Source organism: Echiichthys vipera (assembly GCF_963691815.1).
Source record: "Echiichthys vipera genome assembly, chromosome: 21".
In the NCBI taxonomy this organism is placed as follows: domain Eukaryota; kingdom Metazoa; phylum Chordata; class Actinopteri; order Perciformes; family Trachinidae; genus Echiichthys; species Echiichthys vipera.
The window spans coordinates 13255825-13280366 of NC_139846.1; the positions used below are offsets into that span (position 1 = coordinate 13255825).

General features: G+C 43.8%; 2 protein-coding genes across 2 annotated transcripts in view; both read right to left on the reverse strand.

Annotated features, from left to right (window-relative positions):
* The window catches only part of flt1 (fms related receptor tyrosine kinase 1), a 33143-nt gene extending 18289 nt beyond the window's left edge, over nt 1–14854 (reverse strand). The window contains exons 1-10 of the mRNA XM_083935788.1: nt 14737–14854; nt 11598–11694; nt 11013–11218; nt 8330–8454; nt 5281–5446; nt 5043–5179; nt 3616–3787; nt 3321–3438; nt 2602–2771; nt 2359–2506 (exon numbers count right to left, since the gene is read on the reverse strand). Of these exons, the coding sequence (XP_083791914.1) occupies nt 2359–2506; nt 2602–2771; nt 3321–3438; nt 3616–3787; nt 5043–5179; nt 5281–5446; nt 8330–8454; nt 11013–11218; nt 11598–11694; nt 14737–14794 (1397 nt within the window). The 5' untranslated portion in view covers nt 14795–14854. The remainder of the gene's footprint in view (nt 1–2358; nt 2507–2601; nt 2772–3320; nt 3439–3615; nt 3788–5042; nt 5180–5280; nt 5447–8329; nt 8455–11012; nt 11219–11597; nt 11695–14736) is intronic.
* Nucleotides 14855–16839: 1985 nt separating this feature from the next.
* LOC310963694 (suppressor of tumorigenicity 14 protein homolog) lies at nt 16840–24247 on the reverse strand (the record flags this gene model as incomplete). Its single annotated transcript, XM_083936597.1, has 19 exons — nt 16840–17007; nt 17481–17617; nt 17773–18044; nt 18128–18311; nt 18418–18537; nt 18675–18788; nt 18864–18968; nt 19126–19230; nt 19982–20115; nt 20289–20398; nt 20496–20593; nt 20711–20853; nt 20956–21175; nt 21363–21458; nt 21681–21874; nt 22011–22078; nt 23150–23274; nt 23445–23622; nt 24170–24247. The coding sequence occupies 19 exons, from the start codon at nt 24245–24247 to the stop codon at nt 16840–16842; spliced, it is 2649 nt and encodes an 882-aa protein (XP_083792723.1).
* Between the last annotated feature and the right edge of the window lie 295 nt (nt 24248–24542).

A 24542-nucleotide genomic window follows, 5' to 3' on the forward strand; every position in this document is an offset into this window, starting at 1 on the left:
GGGAAGCGTCTCGCGTCGGAGAGGAAGCCAAACAACGAGAGGAAAAGCGCTCTGATTTTCGCACAGGAAGCCCAGTACGCCTCCTGCCCGGGCCAGATAAGAGCACTGCAGTTCCCAGGGCCAGACCCAGGAGCGGGCCCAAGACCCAGGCGCGAGACCCCCCATCAGCCTGACCCAGCGTGGTCCACAGTCCCTGGGCCTCCTCCAGCGCAGCGTCAGGCTTGTGGTGCAGCCGGGCTGCAAAGAACAAGGGCCTAGTGAGGATCCAGCCAAAAACTAACTAAAGAAACATACTCAATGTAGACACTGATGCCGAACCAGAACCAGAACAGAGCTTTACAAAGGACCACAAATCAGCCAATGAGGAGGCCAGATGTAATCTGCTGAAACATTACTGTGCAATTTTACTTTAGTGCCTCCATGCAGCCTCAGTGCTGAGTGAAGTTTCTGCTGCACTGTACTTTTTTTAATGCCCAATTGTTTGTGAAATTCATAGATTAAAAATAACTTTTTTTCAAAATTTGAGTACCAATTCACAAAATTGACCATAAAATAATTGGGTTTCTCTTCATGTGCAGATTGCATGTGATTCTCATCACGATGAAACAAGATCAAATCTGCTCTCACACACACTGCGCCTCTACACTAGAAAATCAAAAATGAAGTACAACAGAAGCAAATATTTAATAATACTTTTTACTTGATAATCTAATATTTTTTTTCTGAATATGCAACAGATTTTTGGGGTTGACATTTCTGCAGGATAAAGAGCTTACATCACTCTACCTAGATTCAGTCTTACAATGACTATCAGATACTTTAGCATCGCTATCTGGTCTAAAAGATGTTCGTGTACATTTTATAGATTACATTTGGCTGAGAGCAGAGACGGACATGTGAAACACACCGGAGGCACCTCGGCATGGCGCCACGTGAGAGTGCCGGTGTTAAGGGTCAAGAACACGGATGATGTCAGTGCGCCTCAGAGGGGGAATAGAGTATGGGCGGCTGCTGTGGTGCTCTCAGGTAATACTTAACCTTTCTGACTTGGTCATAAGCAAAACAATAAGTCTCTGACCTCCAAGAACAACTCAATCAATGTCTCTGCCAAGTGCCTGCTTGAGTACTTGTGTATGTTGACTAAAGGCCCGTCCCTCAGCATCACTGGGTTGGGCCATTTCTCATGAGAACTTTATATATAGTGTGTGTCAGATATAAGAAAAGGCATCACAGGATGCGGTGCGCAATCATAATAATAAACAGGCCTCTTACTCTGCGTCCTGGACAGGAAATTCATTAAATCATAGTGTTTGATTTGGAAACCAACAAATCGTGCCTGAGAGCACGGAACTGGCTTCTATTGAAGTGTGTTTTTTCTCTCTGTCCTTTCAAGTCTGAGATACACTGTGTACTGTGTCTATGAATGCAGCAGGCACACACACACACACACACACACGCACACGCACACACACACACACACACACACACACACACACACACACACACACACACACACACACACACACACACACACACACACACACACACACACACACACACACACACACACACACACACAGACACACACACACACACACACACACACACACACGCACACGCACACACACACACACACACACACACACACAGGCAACATTTGTATACACTTAAACAAACATATTAAAGAGGAAACACAGACGGTAAAAGAACATACATATGGGGAAAGAGTTGCACAAGCAAGCAAACATTCAAACACAGACAAGATGAGGCACACAAAAACACACACACACACACACACACACACACACACACACACACACACACACACACACACACACACACACACACACACACACACACACACACACACACACACACACACACACACACACATTTTCACACATTCCCGCACATGAAAGGCCCCCAAAAGGCATCTGTTCTGGTTACAAGAGGAAAGGCTGTCTGAACACATGCTGAAATAGACAAAACATGTCTCGTTTTTCAAAATTACACACACACACACACACAGACAAACAATCTTTTTTTGTGCTGTATGCATTGCTAACATTATGGCATTGATATTATTTTTAGCATTTGCAGCCAAACTGTGTACAAAATACAAATTTTAAACTGATAACGAAAACAGCAACAATGTTTCATTAGATGGATTTAAAAATTATATATATATATATATATATATATGAAATAAAAAAAACATACATATATATATATATATATTCTAAATGGAGGTTTAGAAAGTTAACCAGCTGGTGCCATTTCAACTGGTCAACCGGCTCATTTTTGAGGAAAGATTTGAATGTACACACTGCACTGCGTTTAGTCTTCTGGACAACTTACAGGCCTTTGGATGGGCAGCGATGCCAGAGCCACAGGATGTGTGGCGGAGGGACTCCGTGGGCTGTGCAGTGAAGGGCTTGTCTGCTCCCCCGGGGCACCGAGCCCGGGTCCTGCAACGACACTGCTTTCTCTCCTATTTGAGGACTCACTGTCAGACAAGAAGCACACACAAACACAAAGGTTTAGACACTGAGGGAAGTCAAAGGCAAAGTTAGTTGGTGGGTGAAAAATACAATTTCTCACCATTGACCACAAGTGTGAGCGTGAGATTCTGGTAAAGCCCATGTTCCTGGTTTCGTACCAGGACAGCATACTTCCCAGCATCCTCCTCTGCCACATCTCGGATCACCAGGGAATTCCCATCCATGTGGTATCTGGAGCATTGCTCTGCTGCCACCATGCCATCTTTCAGCCTGTCAGGGGAAAAAAAGACCTCTGAGCAAAGTTTAAGGACCTGAAAGGAAAATTATTTGGAGGTTCGAAAATTACAGAACTACTTAGATAATTTTGATGACTTAATATGATCAGCCATGTTTGGTTGCTGATACAAACATCCAATGTGTGCCAGAGATTTACAATAGTAGAAATAACTAGATATCTCTCTAAAACGCTTTGTTTTAGTGCCTGTCTCTTTAAGCCACCTCCTGAAAAAGCCTGGTCTGCTCTGATTGGTCAGTGTGTCTGAGTCGTCCACATCTGCACTCTTGGTGTCTCTGCTCTGTCATTAAAGCTGGGGAATGACTGTAACGGCACTGTAGCTGCACTTTCTAACTAAATATATTTTTTATTTCTGAATACAGGCTGTGTGCATTTCTCTGCAGATTGAGCGTTTTGATACTTTCATAGTATTTATATAGCACCTTCACCTGCTTTATAACAAAAAAAGACTAAGAAATCTCACGTCTTACAATATGGGAACTTTAAGAAATTTAGGGATTTCAGGGCTCAAGGTAATCTCTTACCAGATGACTTCAGGGGCAGGGAACGCTCGTAGTTTGGGAGAGATGCGGTACGATTTCTGTCCTGCCTGTACCTCCATCACAGATCCTTGTCTGGGCTTCAGGCGAATAAACGGATGGTCTAAAATAAACACACACATGCACATTGTGTAAGAAAGCAAATGGAAACTTTTGATCATTGTGACATTCATCCACAAGAGTCATCAGAATGAAACTCGTTATAAATATAAATGAGTAATCCGCCCATGTGCGGTTGAATCATCTAAATGTCAGGGGAGTTTCAGAAGAAGACTCTCACCAAAAACTGTAACAGTGACTTTCTGTTGCTTTTTGTTCTCTCCGCTGGTCACACGGCATGTGTAGAGGCCTCGGTCTGAGCGCTGGAGCTTTGGGATGGTCAGAATATTGTAGAACAACATGTGCGTTCTGTGTTTCAGGAGCCTCTTGGAGGTGAAGCCGGTGTTGTTATTCTGAAGGTGGAGGGAGAGGAAGAGCCGCAGAATTAACAGTGAAGCCTCACCTGCATGTTTTTACATTAGAGTGATTTACAATGCAAAATAATTGTAATCAATTTAGAATCAAAAGTTAATGAAAAGTATTTATTTATCATTTCATCTTTTCACGGGTTAATATGCAGTTTCAACATGTGAGTTTTCAGTCTGTGACAGAAGCTGTGTAGGGTTTGTTTGCTCTTTGAAGTATTTTACCTTTTTTAATGAAGGGATGTAGGGATAGTTTTTTTTTTTTTATAAAGCAATCGATAATAATGGGTTTTTTAAGTTGTTTAAAAGCTAAATGTTTTATAAATGTTATTAAGGGATTTATTAATCATTTATACGTCAGTTATATGGCATCAAAAAAGAGAACTTTTTGAATGACATGTTGTTAAAAATCCTTTTGGCTGGAGTATATCCTCATCCAGCATAACATAAATGGTTGTTTTTATTTTTTTAACCACATCCATGGTTTGATTCCACGCATATCATCCACTCTACCCCACATTTCCTGTATGTATCTACTGTCAAACTAACAAAAAAGTTTAAGTATTAAAATGTATAACACTAGACTGAATATGATTATTAAATAGTGAGAAACCCCTTTAATAATGACCTACTTAATGATCTAGAGTGGATAAGTAATTAATAAATGGTTCTTTCTTTGCAATGATCAAATCTTAAATTTTTTTTTAATAGTCAAGATGCTCTGTAGCACAGTCAAACTGTCCAGTAGTATTTTTTTACAACCTGAAAACCAAAAAGTTATCTCTACACAAATGGCTTATCTATAAAGCTTTAACAAATATTTTTTATTAAGTAATGACAAAGTCCCAATTATGTCTCATTAGAAAGTAGCACAGTACTGGTACTTCAGTTCAGATCACATCAACGAGAAAGTAAAATGTGGCCGATCTTCTGCAATCATCGAAAAACTAAACTGAAGTGAAGGGATTGGTAGTGAATGAGTCAACAAGGACAACAAGCGTAATTCTTGATATTTTTGTTAATTATTTCCAATGTTTTGACCTGAAAGTACAATTTAAAGGAGCAATACTTTAGTTTTACTGAAATAAACTTTCAAAGTAGTACTTTTATATCTGTCTTTTACAATCAATAAAATAACTAGTCTGTCTGCTGGAGTAGGGAACTGCAGGTTAACAGAACTATACACTCCAGCACATCTCTGTCAAAGCTTATTTGCCTCCACAGACTTTAAAGCAGGTCTGACCTTTCCAGGGTAGTCCCAGGTGATGTTGACTCTGGTGTTCAACTCTCCAGTGGCAGTGCAGTTCAAGACCAGCCTCTCTCCCTTCAGGGCCTGCACAGGTCCGCTGCTGTTCAGATACACTTCCATGATGTTACTCACTGTGAGAAGAAAGAAAAAAAATGTATAGGAAATTATATATACACATACATGTTTACGTGTGATTTTCTTTGTGTATATAAGTGATTCATGCGCCGCTGACCTGGTCTGTGGACAAAGTATATACGTGACTTGTGTGTGACGCCCTCAGTGACCGTCTGGCAGTAGAAGAGTCCGATGTAATAGAAGGTGGGAGTTCGGATGGTGAAGCCTTGCTTGCCGTTCCATATGATGTTCCTCTGGTCTGGACTCAGGCTGTGGTTGGGGAACTGTGGGAATAGGGAGGAGAAGACAACACCCATCAAATGTTTCACTGTACCACAATGACAACAGCTGCAATGACACAGTTTCACCCCTCCAAACAGATGTGAAATCCGTTGCACAGGTGGCGTGATAAAATGAGGCAGATAAGGAAGGAAGATGTTTCCAAGTGATGTGCAACACACTGTAAAAACTATGATAATCAACAAGAAGAAACTGGTCTTTGTCACTTGCATTTGATTTGCTGTTAGAGAGAAAATCCAAAGTCAAGTCTCAAAACGTCATTGTTTGGGACGTTAACACGTCCAACTCAAGCTCAAATCGACTCTAGCCTGAAACGGATTCAACCGAACACTGCCATGATTATTTTCTTTTTCTTTTACAACTCAGGTAACTAAATTGTTTTCACTTCCCTGCAGTTTTTTTCTAGAATTGGGTTCCATTTTATGCAGTTTTGGCTCCAGTTGGGTTTGCTGGTTTGTCAAAAGAAGCACCTGATGATGCTGCCTGTATTCTCACACTGTTGGTTGTATAATACTTGGCTACCTTGACATGGATACTTGTGTAACTTTGTTCTTCTCTTGGAGGCAGCCTCAAGGAAATGTTTACTAGAGTTTATGGAAGCCTCCCACCCACTCTCAAGGGAGCAGGTAGAGCGCCCCACCCACCCACCCCCACTGTGAACTGGCTGATATCCCCCCTCCCAGAGTTAGGCGACCCTCTAAGACGCCACTGAGCTCCTCCTCCTCTCTCAGTTCTATAAAGTATATGCTTCCCACTCTTCCCTTCTACCGAACTCATTGACGCCACCTCAGAGCACCCTTAGTGCCCTCTCTGCCCCCCATCCTCCAAACCTACATAGAGAGTCTGCAAAGGTGGAGGAGGAGAAACAGGAGGAGGAGCAAAGAAGTCAGAGGTGTCAGGATATGAGAAACTTGACTCCAGTCCCTCTCCTCGCATCCTGTTACTACAGGATATAGACATTTGGACTGGAACCCCAGGTCGACCCCATCATCCCGGACCTCCGGGACCTCACTTTCACAGCGAGAGTGAGAGAACAAAGCCTCCTGGGAATCATTCACCCTGAGATGGGGTCATACTAGAGATCCAGGCAAAGTGCAAACTCCCTCCAGGAAAAAAACACTCCAGAGGCTGTGAGAGTGATGGTTCCTGGTTTGGCACAGCGCAGGGTTAGAGGAGGGAGATGAGGAAAGAGGAAGAAGGGCTATTTTTAGAGTAATTACATTTGAGGTTCCAGGCATTTGTGAGGAGATGGCAGCAGAACAAAATGTGTGTGTGTGTGTGTGTGTGTGTGTGTGTGTGTGTGTGTGTGTGTGTGTGTGTCTGTGTGTGTGTGTGTGTGTGTGTGTGTGTTGATGTTCAGCCCGGCTGTTTTAGGATTGGATCATGGACTATAGAACTATTAGGACACGCCATGTAGGATCTGGTTTGTCCTAATGATGTTTTTGCACATCCTGGTTCCCAAATAGCAGCGTGGCTGTATGGATGTCCATGTTGATCATCCACAACTTTGGTCCAGACAGAAGTATCTCAACAACTATTACTGTAGACGGATTGCCATGAAATTTAGTTCAGGCCAGAGGATGAATCCATAACACTTACCATAGCGCTACCATGGGACTCACGTTTGGAGATTTAAAGAAAAATATTGGGTGGATTGATATCAAATTTAATTCAGACACAAGGACAAGACATGTTGGACCTCAGGATGAATTGTAATAACTTTAGCGAACTTTGGGGAGGGTCTTACAAAGATTAATTTGAGTTGTATGAGAGTTATTTTTTTTACTTCGAACCATACTGTACTAGAGGCCAAAAGTCAGGAAATCTCCGCCACTGTCTTTTGCAAGTCCTTTAACTTTATGGAGGTGCAGAACTAAATTGAGTGTCCCTTTTAATACATTTATTTCTTTGTTATGTGTTGCACATCTGATATACATATCAAAAAGTCTAGTCCAGAACCTACTGTATGTGATACAAGTACTCTATTGTAGTTTTACCACAATAAGCTTCCTACAGTGACGCACAAGCTGTCATTAATGATCAGCATTCGTGATTAAAGTGGATTTACTGCACTTTGATCTGTCGGGGCAAACAGAAGCTACCTCTGCTTCCTCCTCCTGGCAAACCAGCTGCTTAAAGCATCAGTTGGGGGAAGTTGGCAGCCAGGATTCCTACTACAAAAGGTGAAGGGTGAGATGTGGGAAGTGGTGCTGGACAAGGGCCAAAGGGGCACTCCAGACTCCATGTCCTGTCTCCAGAGGTAGAAACAGTGCCAACAGGACGCAGTGGGCGCCACGCCATCGGAAAAAAATTAGTAAAGAAAGGAGCATCTTTGTCTGGAAGGTTTCTCGCAGATTTAAGCAGACGTATGGGCTAAGGTTTTGTTTCATTCACAGGCAATTAGCATCCATACAGCAACATGCACTCATACAAAAACAGACACACATGCAGATAGACATCACTCTAAATGCTTGTCTTTGCACTTAGTAACACTGTCCGCTCAGCCCCTCACTCAGCACTCAAGCACCAACACTCACAACCATATCCGCACACACTTTCACACATATCCGCAGACGGACACAAACAAATGGACACACACGCCGCAGCGTAACGGCTGCCAAGATAAGAACAATGTGGCGAATGATCTTGAGAGGAGGGAAAAAACGGAACGGTGCTTTGTGTGCATATGTGAGCCCTGATGGAAAAAACTGGGAAGTGATGATGTGCAAAGAATGTGAGTGGTGTGATTGGCTAGAGGAAGATGCACTTACTATAGGTAGAGATCATGACGCAGAGCAGACCTATGCACCCGAACATCAATTAACAAGACATGAACTCATCATTTCATTCATATTTTCTGCACTGACCTTGACCAGTGTGGTGGTGACGTTAGGGTGGGTGACCCTGCAGGGGATGACCAGCGGCTGCTTCTCCTTCATGTACAACACATCGGGGCTCAAACCCGGATGTTCCACAAATGGCTGCTGGCTGTCTGAAACCCAAACACTGCGGTCAGGGACACATATAGTGCAAATAATAAGCAAATGCATACACAAAGACATTTCTGAATTATAAACAAATATCACAACAATGAGAGCCTACAACTAAGTGCACAGTTTAAAGGGTCAGTTCACATAAATTACAGAAACATCTTTAACAAGGTCTTTAAATTTCTTCTTTTGTACAACCAAGAGTTTAAAATCCAAATACCTTATCAGTTAATTAATTCATTGTTTCAGCCCCATTTATTTTGGATATTTCTGCCTCCACACCATAGAATGTGTAATATTTGGGTGAGCCTCTATGATTTCACCCATAGGTTTTTAAAGAGCCAAAATGAAGCTCAATGTGTGGGACTCCGGCTGTCGTTATCTTTGTAGCGCCTGAAAGGTCGAGCGTGGAAGGGGCTGAGGAGGGCCAAATGAAGCCTTAAGTCTCCTGTGATGGCAGAGCCTTAATTATGCATGACTATAAGCCTTATTATAATTTACACAGTGAGTAATATAAAAACTCACACCTCGAGCAGTTGTCATGAACAGGCAAATTAACTATAGAGGCCAATATCTTTTTCTTTTATTTTTATACCAGGCTGCAAACATGCTTATTTCTGCTGTACAGTTGGGTATTTAAACATGGGGGCCTGTGGGGATTAACCTGCTTTTGAAGCAAGCTTCAAGTGACCATTCGAGGAACTGCAATTTTTGGAACATCTGCATGGGCATCATTTTTCAGCATTGCCACTTGCTCCATACCAAAAAGTGAATGACATTAAGTTTAAGGTGTTCACAGGACCGAAAACCTTTTTCTTTTTAATTTAACAAGAACATCTCTTTCCATAAAACGTGTCCTGGTTACTCTGGATAATCCGCAGAGGTCACTGTATTAATGATTTCTTCAGTAGAGAATATTTCCATTGAAACTTTTCACAAAGACATATTTTCAGAGAAGAGATTCTGCTGATGTATTTTAATAATGCTGTGAGCAACACATTTCCATTCACCTCCACTGAGTTGGTGTGGAAGCAGAAATCTCAGAAACAAAAATCTGAAAACAATGGACTAATAAAATCAATAAAATCGTAAATCATGGTTTAATAATGCTGTGTGCACGTTTTCATCCAGAGGCCCTGAGTTGTGTTTGCAAAATTCTTTTCAGGCTATAGTACACGTCCAGTAACCTCACCAATAAGGTAGGGCAGCCTATATGTAGCCTGAGAGGCGAAGCCCACATATCAGTGGAAATATGCTTTTCCATGAGTTTCTGTGAACCGACCCTTTAATTCCATGCACATACAAAAAAGGAAAGAAAACAATCACCTGCCTCTATGCACAAACATACAAACACTTCCAAGTATCAATCTCTGCAGCAAACACAAACAAACAGACACACACTCCGAGACATACTCTGTCCTCCACACCCATTCATTGAATACCCATTCAGCAGATGACTGCCTGTAGTCAACAATAAACACACAGATTGTTTAGAAGCAATCAAACAGCCTCTCTGAGCTTTTTTCCTCCCAGCTCGAATACTGTAATAGTTCTTTACCATTGAAAAGTGTGGGTGTTGCTCACTGTATTGTTTGTTACCGTAGGGTGTTATTCAAGGAAAGCAAATCTCTGAACATTTGAACAAAAGTACCCAAAGGACTAGCGGACTGAGGGCTTCCTTCTCTTGCTTTGATTCCTAATAGAGGACTCGGGGCGGGAGGCAACGTCTGAGCAGCAGAGCCGCGGGCCAAGTCTGACGCTTAATGGACATGGTGACCTGAGCGATTGATGGCCCCCGAGGGTCCTGTTGGCCAAACAGTAGCGTGCCCTGTGACCCTGGCCTCCAGCCCAGCTCTGTGCCCGTCACACAGCCCAGCCCGAAACAGCGTCACCCTCCCGGACAGGGAGGAGCCGTCTGGGTAGACATCATGCCTCCTCTGCCCCTTGATACCACTGAGCCACTGGCCTTCATCTTATCCTTCTCAGCTCCTCTCTCTCACACACACACATGCACACACCTCCCCACTGCTACCTAGATTGTAGAGAGACACAGCGACATTCCCTTCAGCATCCCACCCCCCCTCCCCCTTCAAGCTCTTCCCCCTCCTCCCCCAAGCACAGGATGCTTCAAGCAAGGCTGAGCAGAGCAGATAAGGCTGATGCCCTGGGAAACTCTGCCCAGGGCCTGAGCCTTTCAGCAGCTGGGCTATTCCTGGCCTCGAGGTAGCACGTAAACGAAAGTAAAAAAATAAAAAAAAGGATTTATATATAGACAACAGGGAGGTAGGATCGGGCTGAGAAAAGAGAGGCAGGGGAGGAGGGGGGTGAAACTGTGCCAGAGTCATCTAGAAGGATGTGTTGTTGGGACAAACAGTGTTTAGATATAATTGGCTCTCTGGCATTGGTCTGTATTTAGCACCCACCATATCCTGTTTAACCTGGGGGTATAAACAATAAGCATGAGGGGATGAAGGAGCGAGGGGCTGGTCAATGAATGCAGCTAGAAAAAACAGAACAGAAATGTGTCAGTGCTCTTGGAGCTCATGCAGCAGTGTCTTACCTGTGACATATACATAGATGGAGATCTGTTTTCGGGTTCGGTGTCTGTATCTGCAGCGGAAAAGGCCGGTGTGCTGGGCCCTGGTGCCGCTCACCGTTATACGGCTGCAGTACTGCTGGCTCGTCCTCCCACAGCGAGACTCCTCCACTTGCACCTGATCTCTGGTCAAACCTGATGGGAACGCCCATGTCAGCTCCCAGCGACCCCTGGTCAACAGGCACAAGGGGTTGAAAGTTTGCTCACAAAACACTTTCAGCTAATGAAGACGCTATAAAGGACTTTTATGAAACTTGTTATCCTCATGCTTTGGTTTCTTCTTCTGGTGATGTTGAGTGTGGAGAAAATGTGAATTTAACTCTTAAAAATGTTTTTTTTAAAGTAATGTTCCTTGTTACTATATTATTTAACGCTGCAAATCTCTCACTTATAAAGATTCAAGTTGAAAAAAAAAGTAAGTAAACTGCTTCAACAACAACTTCTACAACTTGGTGTCTCTATAAATGGATCTGATTCACAGGTTTCAATCATGGTGGTCGCCATGAATTGTCGTTACCCAAATTTTTGGTTTTCTGGTCTGAAACTCACCTGCAGCTGAGCAGTAGTGTCTGGTTGATGTTGAGGACCATCTGCCTGGTTTTCACATCCAGGATAGGAACGCTGTACTTCCCCTTGTGATCTTTGTCTGTAGAGACAGGATTAAGGATGAGAATCAGAAGACGTGCAGTGGCAGCAACCCCATCACTGATTGAGTGCATCACAAAACTGAAGTATGGGTAGTCTAATAGTAATTATAAGATGATTGGGATTTATTCATGAGCCACTCCACAGAGGTCAGAGGTCAAGGTCAGCTTGTTAGACTTTATCATACAGAGAATTCTTTCGGGACATCTGGGCAGGATGTTTATTTCTGAAATGGGGGCTCACATCGTGGGACATTGAAGTAGAATGTCTTGGTTATTAATAAACGTATATAGAAAAATGGTGAATGCAACTTTATTCAATCCTAATCATATGATATGGAATCATGAATAAGACAGTCCAAGTGACTTTGTAGACCCAGATCTACAGTACAAATCCTGGAAGACAAAACACTTTAAATATGTCAGACAGTTCCTGTAAGCTCTGCCCATTAAAAACAACAGACTAAACCGGACTTTTGACTGATTGCAGAACCGGTCTTGGTGAGTCCCAGCTCCACAGCACGTACTCCATCCAGGCCACAGTATCTGTGACCCTCCGCACATCTCCTCGCTCAGGCCACTTGACAACTTGTGTGGAAATGCGTAAGCAATGTCCCTCTTGTTTATCAAATAAATGCATTTCTCCACTCCATCGCCGAGGTTTATTAATGAGAGATAAAGACGACTGTCCGCCCTTCCTTCCTCCTAACAACAGCGGAAACATCATTCAGGGAAGTCCGTCCTTCAGTGTGAATGTTTCGTACTGAGTGTGCAACACACAGCTCAAAACACTCCAAAACTGTGTCGCTTCTCACTTGTACTGCAGTGAGTTAGTTTTCCACTAAAGTCCATTATTACCATTTATTGTCAGCATCATTGTTCCCAGTGGATGCCCCATTGAGCAGATCTTGCATTACTCACACTGCTAGCACTTCCTATACTATTTCCTTGGATTTCACACACACACACGCACACGCACGCGCACGCACGCACACACACACAAACACACACAAACACACACACACACACACACACACACACACACACGCACACGCACACGCACACGCACACGCACACGCACACGCACACGCACACGCACACGCACACACACACACACACACACACACACACACACACACACACACACACACACACACACACACACACACACACACACACACACACAGAGCAGGATGAAGGAAAAAGATCTCCTCCAGGCCTTCTGGGGCCTTTTCAACAAGCTGTGAAGTGTCTAAAAGCACCATTCCTAAATAATTCAGTGCCGTTTCCTTGCTTCTTCACCTAAGTATAATAGAACACACTGTTTTTGTTTATTTGATGTCACATTTCTAACCACAGAAAAATAAAAATCCCATCATGTGGCATTAGGTTTCAACACTCTCTCTCATGACATCTGGGCGAAATCCCTTCTACTGACTTATCAGGAATTTTGAAAGCAAAAATTTGACGACACAGATGGTAATGTTCCAGGTGATGAAATGACCATAACTCATTTCACAAAGTTATTTTTAAAACTTAGTTAACAAACATGCACCTCAAGACCTTTTTCTTATAAAACCCCTGCATTTATACTGTGTGTTTGCACTCAAGAGCCTGAAGATGGTGGAAATCATTTCATTAATTTCCTGCTGTTTGATGTGTTCAGACAAAAAGTGAGCCAAAAACTTACTGTAATACTAATTTAAAAAAAAAGGATAAATTAACAGTATTTTTCATGTCATATTTAGGTGTGGGGTATTTTACAGAATATGTTTTCTGAAAAATCCAAGATCTTCTAACAAGGTTTATTATAATATCTCAACAAAGACAGGTATACATGAAGATAAATCTATGTTTAAGTATGTATGCATATATTCAATGATTATGAATGTATGACGATGTACTGTTGTACATTGGCATTTTCAATATCCAAAAATGATTTGTTATATGACAGTGAGAGTGAGGGTGCATTGACCAAAAAAAAAAAAAAAAACATATGGAAGATGCAGGCTATATCTAATGCTAGTGTTAGTCTTGCCTACTTACACTGGGCCTAGGCCTCGCAGCTTTGCCCTGGTTACAGATTTGAGAAATCAGCATGAGATGATCGTTCTAATTTGTTGAGTTCAAAAATAGACGGTGGAGAAATAATGTAAAACTATGATTTAAAAACCGAACGCAAGTTAAATAATAATTAAGGCACAGCTGTTTTGATTTACATATCATCTGTTTTTACCATGTTAAAATAAATGATTTTTTGGGGGGAGAAAAACAATAGGCCCTATAAGATTGTTTCGCCTTTTAGCAACAAAAGACTTCTAAGCGATCAATAACACCACAGAGATCATAAAAGCAACCTGCCGACTGTTTGACCAATAAGCACAGATTAACCCCGGTTCCTGCCCGGTGGATATTTTCCTCCAGTCGGTCATGACCCCTCGTTCTTTTCAATCAGAACTTCCATTTGACAAACTCATCAGTCTCAGGAAACAACGCCCTGCGTGTGTCCATTCAACCGGGGCCAAACGCACAAGGAGCCGGGCCACAGAGGTCCGCATTATCCAAACAAGTGTCCCGCAGGATAGCGCTTATCTCTCTCACTGCACTCGGTGCTAATAGAGGTTTACAAGCTGAACAGCCCCAGGCACACGACCGCACTGACGACTTAATAGACCAATAAATGAGCAGCCGCACCACAGCGCGCAACGATGGAGAGGCGCATTTGTGAATCTTTTGTTCTCCTCCCAAGAAAAGACCGAATACTCTGGAAAAAACACTCTTTTATCCCTCTTTTTTTTTTAAAAGCGCCAAATGCATCATGACCCTTTACTATATGGAAAAATATCCCTAATAATAGTTGTGCATAAAATACAACTTTCTACAACTTACAACTAGTTTCCTTTTCAGTTTGCAATCATTCAAATTGACGAATACTTACTAAATAAGAACTTTAAATAGTTAAATAAGTTACCAACCTCAGCTAAACTTGTTACAGCAGGTGCTCTGTGCAGCACTGCATCAACAAAACTCAACGTGTTACTCACCTTTTGCAAGAACACCATACAATCCACATAGCAGGCAGATGAGGATAAAATTCATCATCTCTGGGGACTCCGAGGAAGCGAGCGGGTTTCAAATAGCCTATAAAATATGAAACAAGTTTTATTCCTGCTGATGTATTTTCTCCTCCAGAGTAGACTAAACACCGCGCAGCGCACTTGGCTGTGGCGCTCAGAAGTGATGGTCAGTGAATAGAGATGGCTGGTTTCCTGAGGAGAGCTGCGGGAGATCACGCAACAGGACACCACGCTTGAACTCCAGTGCAACTTTTTCCCATAGTTTTGGATAGTGGCGCGGTTTTATACAGTTCCCACAGTGCAGCCACCGGATAGCGGACTTCCTTGACGTCCACTGACACACCCAAGGCGCGTAACAGCAGTTCTCCCCAGCGGTCAAACAAATCGACCAGTGAGGTGTTAATCAAAGTTAATAGTCCAAAATTGCCCTTTCTTTTTTTTTTTTTTGAAACACAGCATTCAGATATACACGAAATAACTATTTCATGTCTAATAACCTGAAAGTTATGTTATTTCCGGAGCAGGTTAGAATTACGCACCACTGGATACAGGGAGGATGCGCACATGGCAGCTAGTGCTTAAAATGTGTTTACTCTGGACTGGTACACGGGACGATCAGCACGTAGGCACCGGAGTAAACGGGTGGTGTGAGCATCAACAACTTGACAGGCACGTTTCTCACTTTTCAAATTGGGACACCCCCCCCCCCCTCCCAAAAAAAAAGAAAAGTGTTCCTTGAAGAGCGTACCACATACGATCACACCACTTAGACAGGCAACATCAGTTTAAAGTTGACTTCTTGCTCCCACCATAACGCCTAGATGATGTGATATATAAAAGTGCTGACTCCAAACTACTGTTCAGGTGCTTCATATTGTACTCTTTTGGTCAAAAGCACCAACTACAACAGAAGCAGTAGACATTTACCAGACCAAAATTTAAATTAAGAAAAAGGTAAAAAGCCAGATTTCACTGTTGGACATCATGTAATAAAAAAAATATATACATATAATAATGAATCAGTAATAAGTACAACATTTTTTTAAACCTTCTGCACTGTAAATTGTGTTTTAATGTAAAAGCATATACTCTGATATCATTTAAAAACGATGCAAAATGCATTTTTTTCATCCTCTGGGTGTAAGGTGCATCGTTCTCCCAGGACATAAAATAAACAATGATGCAGATTGGCTCCTGGGTGGTGATGTGAGGGAAAGCAGGGGAAAAGGGGAACATGCAAGTGTGTTTTCGAACTCTGCTTGGAAATGACTGGTAAGGTTCTCTCCATGCATCAGGATTGTGAGGGGAGCTGTGATCCTGTTTTTCATGGAAGCACAAAAGAGGCACCGTAAAGATAAATTAAATCACCGTAAAACTGAAATGCAAAATATATTATCACCTCCTATTGAGGGATTATTCACTTCTCTACAATAACAGAATATATTGAACAAAAGGATAAAAACTCATGATGTACAAATGCACATTCATACACATACAGTACAATAACAACTCTTTAACGCATCGGTCATGAACACACATATACAGTACATGGATGATAGAGGAGGGCAAAAATATATACGGTTACATGCGTGTGGGGTGAGAACTCTTTACGCATTCAATGAAAAGGGACTGGTGTGATTTTTTGTTGTCAACACCTGACGTCGTCACGCTCTCTGTAGTGAACAGTGTAACTGTGACAGGAAAAACAGGATGGCTAGGGAAGCAGGAAGTAATTGGTGAAATTTATGTTTGTAGTCTTGTACATTTTCACAGCATTCTGCTATAGAATGCAAATAGGGTATTTTGTTATCTGTATAAGGTACTCCAACCAAAAGCCAAGTTAATTTAATATGCATGTCAACATTTCCACTGTCAATGTTTGGAGATTGTAAAGAAGCTGGTTGGTGTGGAGCCGGGATGATGCCCCCGCTGGCCCGTTGCCATGGACACGCTCCCAAAAACGGACCGAATGTGTCACTGGGCAATCATGACAACCATCTGAAGATGGACTCCAGGTCTGAAACCTTTGTCCTGTCTGTCTTTTTTTTTCCAGGTGTGTGGGGTGTTCAGTCACACCTGCCCTTTAGTCTGCTGACGGATCCAGTCGGCGAACTTGACCACCTGCGTGTAGACACCGGGGCGGTTCTGCCTCGCACAGCCCTCGCCCCAGCTCACGATCCCCGCCAGAAACCACCGCCTTCCTCGCTCCAGACAAACCAACGGACCTCCCGAGTCACCCTGAGGGCACAGACATGCACAGACATGACAAAACATGTCCAGAGCAGCTGAAGTGAGTTTCATAACAGAAAGTTAAAGAGACACAGAGAGAAATCCACTGACACAGAGGATGTGAGCTGCTTGAGCGTTAGCAGTGTAGGTAGACTGTACATCAGCACTCTGGCTGAAAAATTCTCTGGCTTGTTTGTATTTCTTAAACCAATCACAATGGTCTTGGGCTATGCTACACCCGATAGTGGAGACAGCAAACGGGGCACGTGAGGGATGTGCTGGATCGTGCTGGGTGGTTCAAACAGACACAATCTGTGGCAGGGGTTGTGCTTTAGAGGGAAATTCTCGTACATCAAACTTAAATTTGATTCAATGTGGCAAACCATTCTTCTATGAAATTCATGCGAATACAAAAGAAAAATCAACATCAACAGTGACGCCTGCCAGGTGCGTGCACACACTCACGCGCCTGGCACTCTCACCTGGCAGGCGTCCACTCCTCCCTGCAGGTTCCCAGCACACAGCATTCTGGCAGTGACAGCCTCGTCGTACAGCTTGTTACAAGTCTTCCTGTTGATGATCTTCACTGGGGCCTCTTGTAAGCGAGAGGCCAGTTCGCCTTTAATTAAAGCAAACACAAAATGGAAACATCTTGTGATATTATGCATATATTACCATGCCATAGTGCTTGTCTATATTGCCCCAGGAGTTTGTTTCCAAGACATCAGCAAGATATAAAAAAATGGGCTACTTTTTGTGAACTTTAGCTCTTACCGTCTTCCATAAGTACCCCCCAGCCCGTGACGTAGCAGTTGGTTCCTGTTGTGAAGGTATGTGAGGGCGCGGGGACGCACACGGGCTGCACCAAGTCATTGAAGTAGACAGGAGCGCTGAGCTCGAGAAGGGCGATGTCGTAGTCAGAGGTGAACTGGTCATACTGAGGGTGGAGGAGGATCCGGCGGATAGGTCTGGTGGCTGCGCCGCTGTTCCCCGTAGTCATCACACGCATCCCCAGGTAGGCTCGCCATGCACGGGTGTCTGAGTATCTGCAGTAACAACATGCATGAATAACCACAGCTCACTCACCAATTGTGATTACTATAATGAGGTGTCCATGTGTCTTGCATACTTAATGGCGTCTGAGTCCTGGAAGCAGTGAGCCGCAGAGATAAGCCAGCGGCTGGCGACCAGTGTGGCTCCACAGACGTGACCGTAGCGATCCATCTGGAGGCTGACCTGCCAAGGCCATGACCCCGCCCCTGCATCAGTGCCACCCACTATCTTAGTGCGCTTCCTGGGTCTGGTGCCACACCCTGATACACAAAGGGAGAAAGAGGAGGAGACAAAAACCATGATAGGACAACTCTCTTCAGAAATCCAGAAGACTTTTAGCAGTTATTTGTCACAATTACAACTTACCACAACGCAGTTCATCAGAGGCGTCAAAGCAGTCTTTGACCCCGTCACACTCTGGGTTAACCTTACTTACACACTTTCCGTTGGCACATTTGTATGAGGATGAGGAGCAGCCTTTAAAATCTGAAGAGAATGAAAGACATGTTTAGGCAGTGAAACATAGGAGATGTATAATAGAGATAAAAGTACATATTGCAATGAAATACACTTAAATTGATTAGTCAGTGTAACGAGTGATGTCTGACGTCATGAATACTCACACGCTCTGGTACAGTTGAGTTCATCGCTGCGGTCTTTGCAGTCAATAACACCATCACACACTGAAGATTTTGGCAAACAGACCTTGTTGGGACACACGTGGTAACATTTACCTCCTGAAACAAACGCATACCCTTTAATAATCAAAATACGAACAAGCGCTTTCATGTGTTATGATGGTGTCCACTCACCACAGGCGCCCTCCTCACTGCTGTCTTCACAGGCGCTCATGCACTGGCTGCTTTGAGGCTTACACTGGCCGTTCCCGCACAGCACTTCACCTGGCCTGCAGGAGGCTACATGGTTTACACAAATGTGCAAACATGCACGTAGAAACACAGAAACACATCCAAATCTGAGTCTAGCACAAAGGTCACGTCTTTCAAATGAAATGTTAAAAATACACAACAGCCCTTTTGCATCTACAAAAGTGTCTGCAGGCAACAGACTTACAGCATTTAACCTCATCCCGTCCATCTGAGCAGTCTCTCACTCCATCACACACCTTCCTCAGAGGGATACAGCGTCCATCTCCACAACGAAACTGCCGAGGACACGCTGGAGACAGACAGGGATGAGACTTGAACGTGCTCTCTGAATTACAGCACTTTCTAGAGTGTAGATGTAGATATATGTGACCCCAGGAAGTCTAGCTTGGAATTTGTTTTTTTTGGGGGGGGTGGGGGGGGGGTGGGGGGTGGGGGGGGGGGGGTTTAATATAATTTATTTTAAACATTTTTTTCAAAGAAATCTTATAAAAAACTAAACAAAAAAATTACCAATAATAATAATAATAATAATAAGAGGCGTAAATCAACCTTTCCTGTCTGAAGAGGAGTAGAAAGAAGCAACATGCTTATCTCTTCTTACCCATATTCTAATCGTACTTATCAAATACTCAGTCAGCTACATAAACCAGCTCTCCACCCTAGCGTCCATCCCATCCCCACAACTAAACTTCTTTGTTCACCCTCTTCAAGCATAATCCACATCACTTAACAATAAAAGAAAACCAATAGCAACAATATCACTGTTGGTGTGCTTTACATTCCCCTTCCTCATTTCTGTACCTTGTGAAAAGTGGTCTAATGTTGTTACTTCAAACTATAAAATCATCCTATAAATTGATATGCATATAATTTTAACATTGGGGCGAACGTTGTTTAAGATTGTTTCCTCTTTAAGTTATCAAGTTAGTCACAATGCATGTGGCTTTAAAAAAAAGACTATCAGTTCTGACAAAACTCTTGTAAGCCTCAAGTCACAGTGTGAGAGGATAATTTATTTGAAAGAGTCAGACTTTACTTACTGCCCTCTGGAGAGAAGGCTCGGTAGAGCAAGTGGAAGCCCTTGTGAGTGAGAGATTCATCCGAATGGAAGTGAAGGGAGAGAGGAGAGGAGTAGACTCGCTTTTTGCTGCTGTCCGACACTGGATTACACAGTCTAGATGCAGAGCAGCACAAAAGTATGGAATTCACACGTGCAGCCACAGAAAAATGGGAGATAAAAGACACTTACAGTAAGTGAAGTGAATAAAGTTTAGGTTTAATTTGACTGTGGAAGAAATGTTAACCCTAACCTTTGCTCATGAGCCACATTTAAGTTTCACAACTCACTTAACCCCTCCGATGTCGAGCCAGTCTTTCTCACAGTCGTCTGATGACGAGGAATCCTGAATGTCCATCGTCACGATCGTCAAGGAGATCAGGTATCCTGGCAACGGCGCCTGATAAAGTAACCATAGACGACTAAAGACATCTTTCACAAAGGACAACTGGATGATCTCTTTCTTATTCCATCGTTTCATGTCTGCATACACTCACCCGTAGTGTCCAGCTGCAGTCTATGTTAGGAGGGTAATAGGAAGGGTAGTAGGGGGAGGTAATTGAGCCGTTCCAGGAGGAAATCGACCCTCCACAACCTGCAGGGGGAGATGATGACACAGTGAAGTGCACAGAATACCAATAACACCAAGGTATTTTTGCTCTGCATAATCAGTGGAAATAAACCATTCCAGCTGCTTTGACGACACTCAAACCTGCTTTTGGGATGGCTTGGAAGTAAGCTTTGAAGATTGCTCCATCCCTCTGTCTGCTGAAGGAGAAGGTGACCAACATCACATTCCCAGAGGATGTCAGCTTCATGACAGGCGACGAACCCGAAATAGGCAGCCCACACCACCTGAGGCAGGTAAATACATCCAGGGTATTACTATATATATATATAAAAGAGACATATTAGATGAGATTGGTGCAGCACCAGAGGATGAAAAAATGTCTTTGCCTTGCGATTATCTTGTTCTGTAATGGAAGTAGAAAGTCGTAGGCTGAGAGCTTGTGGGCAGTGCAGCTTCCTGGTGTGGCACCATGCAGGGTGAGGATGACAAGTCGGACCACATGTCCCGATGGCACGCGAAGACGCCACTGGTAGTACGGCTTCTTAGGGCTCACGAGGCTCAGGGTGCGGTTGCTGCCGTATTTGGCATAGAGGTCAAAGGACATCGCTAGACAGAGGAAGTGATGGAAATATTTAGAGGATGAATTATGTCAACTGCACTGTTTCCTGTCCTGTCAGCAGACCTGGCATGCAGGCCTTGAAAGCAGCATTAATGGCAATAATGAAATGTTTTGGTCACCATTAGAAACCCAATCTTTAGGATTTGTAGCATAAAGTTGATGTGCTCTCCTCACCTTGGAAGCCCAGCTGCCACTTTCCACTCTGGATGCTGTTTGGATTCTTACTCTTGTCGGATTTTTCTTCTGATTCAAAATCGTCACGGTCCAAACCTACATACACACGCAGGAAATGTAAAAATATTCTTCAAATTCAGTACGTCTTAAAAAAAAAGACATGGAAATTTCAATGTGTTACAATATAGGACCTTTAATTTATGTGTTGCTGTTTTTAACCTATTTATCTTTGGTTTACTATTAAGCAAATATCTGCATATTTTCTGAAACTACAGAGGAGTAATGTGTGCATATGGTAAATGTGGTTAATGTGCTTACCCAGCAGGTGGAGCATGTCGTCATCTTGCTCCATGTAATAGCGCTGCTCATTGCGACTGTCCCGCAGCACCTTGTTGCTGCCAGGAAGCCTGCGCTGCAGCCTCTCTGGGCTGGACCTCTGGATCGCCACTGCAACGCCATCTGGGGCGGAGAATTTACTCCAGTAGAAGACATTGAGCCCTTCCGCTCCTTCACTGTCACACAAAAGGTTTACAATGTTGCTATGCTGCAGGGGACATACAGCTGGGTATGTCTTTGCCACACGTGTTCCTTTTATGGATGAATTGTTGCACATTTAATTTTATCAGTAGGCTTTTGAGTGCATCATACCTGAAGGCAGTAATTCCTGAGTGCAGGTAGTAAGAACTCCACGGCGAGGACTCGTAGAGTTCTGAGAACTGTTTTTAAAAAAGACAAAAAAGGAGGATTATATACTGTTCACTTTAAGTACTTTAAGTGTGACATCACAGCTGTGCCAGTGAGGTCACTTTTTCCATGTAAGCAACACATGAACACACCTGATCGAACATGCAGCCTGAGTTCAACAAAAGAATTGTTCTTGTGTGTGTGTGTTGTCTTTGAGCAGCACAGAGCTCCATTGTATCGCTACCTGCTGGCTGTGTATAGTTAGGGCTTTGGGTGCTATGGGCTCCTGGCCTTGAGTTCACCTGTTCTTTAATGAACAGATGGCCGCACAGATACTATGATGACTTTACAAGCCTGCTAACTCACCCTCACAACTGATTAAAGGAGCATTACACTATGTTCGTGTAGATTTAGACCTATCGAGTCTCCATTTCCCCACCACTCAGCAAGAATGTTCCGCCATGCATCTGGCCATTTACTCCAAAATCCAAATTCCCCCTCTCATATCTCTGTCCAGACCCCCAATCCCTTTGTCATCCCAGCCTGCCCTACTGCCCTGTCTCTCCCTCTCAACCCGAGCGTCAAACTGAGGTTCACCTCCTCTCCGTAGTGTACAGCGCACAGAGTGTCTGATTGTGTGAAAGCTACACAGACAATGTTTTTATTGAAGGCCTGCTCTTCCTCTCACTCTTTCTGCCTGTGGCCTAGCTGGGCTCACAAATGCCGGGCTTGTCCTCAGCCCTGAAAGGGCCCTATCCCTGGGGGTCTCGGGAACTCGCACACACACTGAGCCCGGCTCCTGTTTCAGCTTTACATTTAACACCACCAGAGAGAGACAGAGAGAGGGATAGAGGAAAGTGGTGTGCAAAAAAAAAAAAAGAGAGTGAGAGAGGAGGAGAAAGCCTATAAAAAGGAAAGCAGGTGAATAAGAATGCAAAGACAGACAACAAGAGAGGAGGAAGAGGGCAGCTGTGTTTTGAGATAGTGGCCTGCTGTAGTGAACCATATCAAAGTTAGAGCAGCAAGATCAGCCCCGAGTGGGGAGGTCAAGCAAGTCATTCAGAGGGGGAGGCAGTGACGGACAAGTCCATCGTTCCACTTACATAATGGTTCAAAGCCTGAGCCTGCAGGCGGAACTGAGGGGAGGTGGAGTCAGTCAGCTCTGAGGAGAAGCTCAGGTTTGGGAACTCCATGCTGCCACCAAGGAAGAACACTGAGAAGGGCGGAGCTGGGGAGGAGGTAGAGATTTGAGACAGGTACACTTGCTGCAACAAAAGAATTTCCCCAATTTGGGATCAATGAAGTACATCTATCTACCAATCTATCTTGAGTGACTGTGGGCGCAAGTCCAAATGAACAGGAGAAAAGTCTGAAACACCAAAGCAGGTCTGTACTTACATGTTAAGAAGTGGAGAGTCAGTGCAATGGCAGCAGCGAAGGGAAAGAATGGCAGGACACCTAACATCCGTCTCCTCCAAGAGCAAAAGGCCGGAGCTGGACCCCCCTCCTCTTTCTGATCCTCAGTCTTCGTGGGGGGGCTCAGTGACTGGGTGGGCTCCTTCAACTCCCCCTCTCCCTTCCAGAGACAAGGTCATGACTCAAATATCATACCAGCTTTTAATGCCCATGCTCAAGTTGCTTTTAATTGTTTGCATCTTTATTCTTATGAACACAGCAAACAAAGAAGAAAAAGCAGCCTATCTGCCAAAAATCAATGAGACATAGATTTAATGGCTGAGCAGAGCCTGATTTAGTGAGAGTAACTGTGAACATCTTTAAGCTGAAAGGATCTCCTAAAACATTTAGGGAGTTGGCAGGATTCCCCGGGCGAGCAGACAAAGCGTGGCTAGACGAATCTGCTTTCCCACGGCCTGGCTCTGCGGTGTCAGCACTCAATCAAGTGGCTCACCCCCGACATTCATGAGAAAGACACCCACAAACCCCTAGAGACGAACTTTGCAATTAAGCTGAACCATGACTCTTGATTATTATGCATCATTCATGTAAGAGACTCATTTCGCGATGTATATATTTATAGAATATAGTGGATAAAACCGTCCTGGCTGAAAGTAAAGTCAGTTTGGCACAGTCGCCTTTTACGCACGATGAAAAGAGAGGTTTACCTGCGCGGAGCAGCCTGGATGCCCATGCCCAGAGACGCAGTACACTTCGCAAGTTTTGCTTTTGGGGAGAGACCTCATAGCACTGTCCCGTTTGGCTCCGGAGAGGTGATATGCAACAATACCTCAGACATAGAAACGATGGAGAGAGATGGAGAGAGAGAGAGAGAGAGAGAGAGAGAGAGAGAGAGAGAGAGAGAGGAAACCCCCGCTGTCGCTTCCTTTGAAAAAAAAAAGCGCAGAAATCCGACCTGAGTGGCTCGGATGCGGCGGGCATTCACCGCCTCCCGTTTACCTGAACGGGAACGGGGCGGCAGGTGTCGCACGGAGCCCCAGAATGCAGTGCGGGGGACAATGAGAGCACTATGAAAGGGTA